At 55.2% G+C, this 746-nt stretch overlaps 1 protein-coding gene across 1 annotated transcript; it reads left to right on the top strand.

The window, feature by feature from the left end:
* Positions 1-6: 6 nt before the first annotated feature.
* Positions 7-736, top strand: LOC109117515 (olfactory receptor 5M10-like; the record flags this gene model as incomplete). The annotated part of the gene is made up of 1 exon (XM_019205094.1): positions 7-736. A coding segment is annotated over one exon (730 nt), but the record flags the coding sequence as incomplete, so codon positions are not given.
* Between the last annotated feature and the right edge of the window lie 10 nt (positions 737-746).

Raw genomic sequence — 746 nt, forward strand, 5'->3', positions numbered from 1 at the left:
CTCGGCCACCTCTCCTTCGTGGACATTTGCTACTCTTCCAACATCACTCCAAACATGCTGCACGGCTTCCTCTCCGGGCAGAAGAGCATCTCCCTGGCGGGCTGCTTCACACAGTGCCTCCTCTTCATCGCCCTGGTCATCACCGAGTTCTTCCTGCTGGCGGCCATGGCCCTGGACCGCTACGTGGCCATCTGCAGCCCTCTGCACTACAGCAGCAGAATGTCCAGGGCCGCCTGCATCTCCCTGGTCTCCTTCCCGTATCTGTTTGGCTTCCTCAATGGCCTCTCCCAGGCCCTGCTGACTTTCCGCCTGTCTTTCTGCAGCTCCCTGGAAATCAATCACTTCTACTGTGCGGACCCGCCCCTCCTGGTGCTGGCCTGCTCTGACACCCGAGTCAAACAGGTGGCCATGCTCCTTGTTGCAGGCTTCACTCTGTGCAGCTCTCTCTCCATCATTCTTCTGTCTTACGTTTTCATTTTTGCAGCCATCCTGAGGATGCGTTCTGCAGAAGGCAGGCGCAAAGCCTTCTCTACCTGTGGTTCCCACCTGACCACGGTCACCATATTTTATGGGACCCTGTTCTGCATGTACTTAAGACCTCCGTCAGAGAAGTCTGTGGCAGAGTCCAAAGTGATTGCAGTGTTTTATGCTTTCTTGAGCCCAATGCTGAACCCGTTGATCTACAGCCTAAGGAACAAGGATGTGATCCGGGCCATGCAGCACTTGGTCAGAGGAAGTTTGTTTCA

This window comes from Fukomys damarensis, unplaced genomic scaffold (genome assembly GCF_012274545.1).
Source record: "Fukomys damarensis isolate Sample0158 unplaced genomic scaffold, DMR_v1.0_HiC HiC_scaffold_31509, whole genome shotgun sequence".
Lineage (NCBI taxonomy): Eukaryota > Metazoa > Chordata > Mammalia > Rodentia > Bathyergidae > Fukomys > Fukomys damarensis.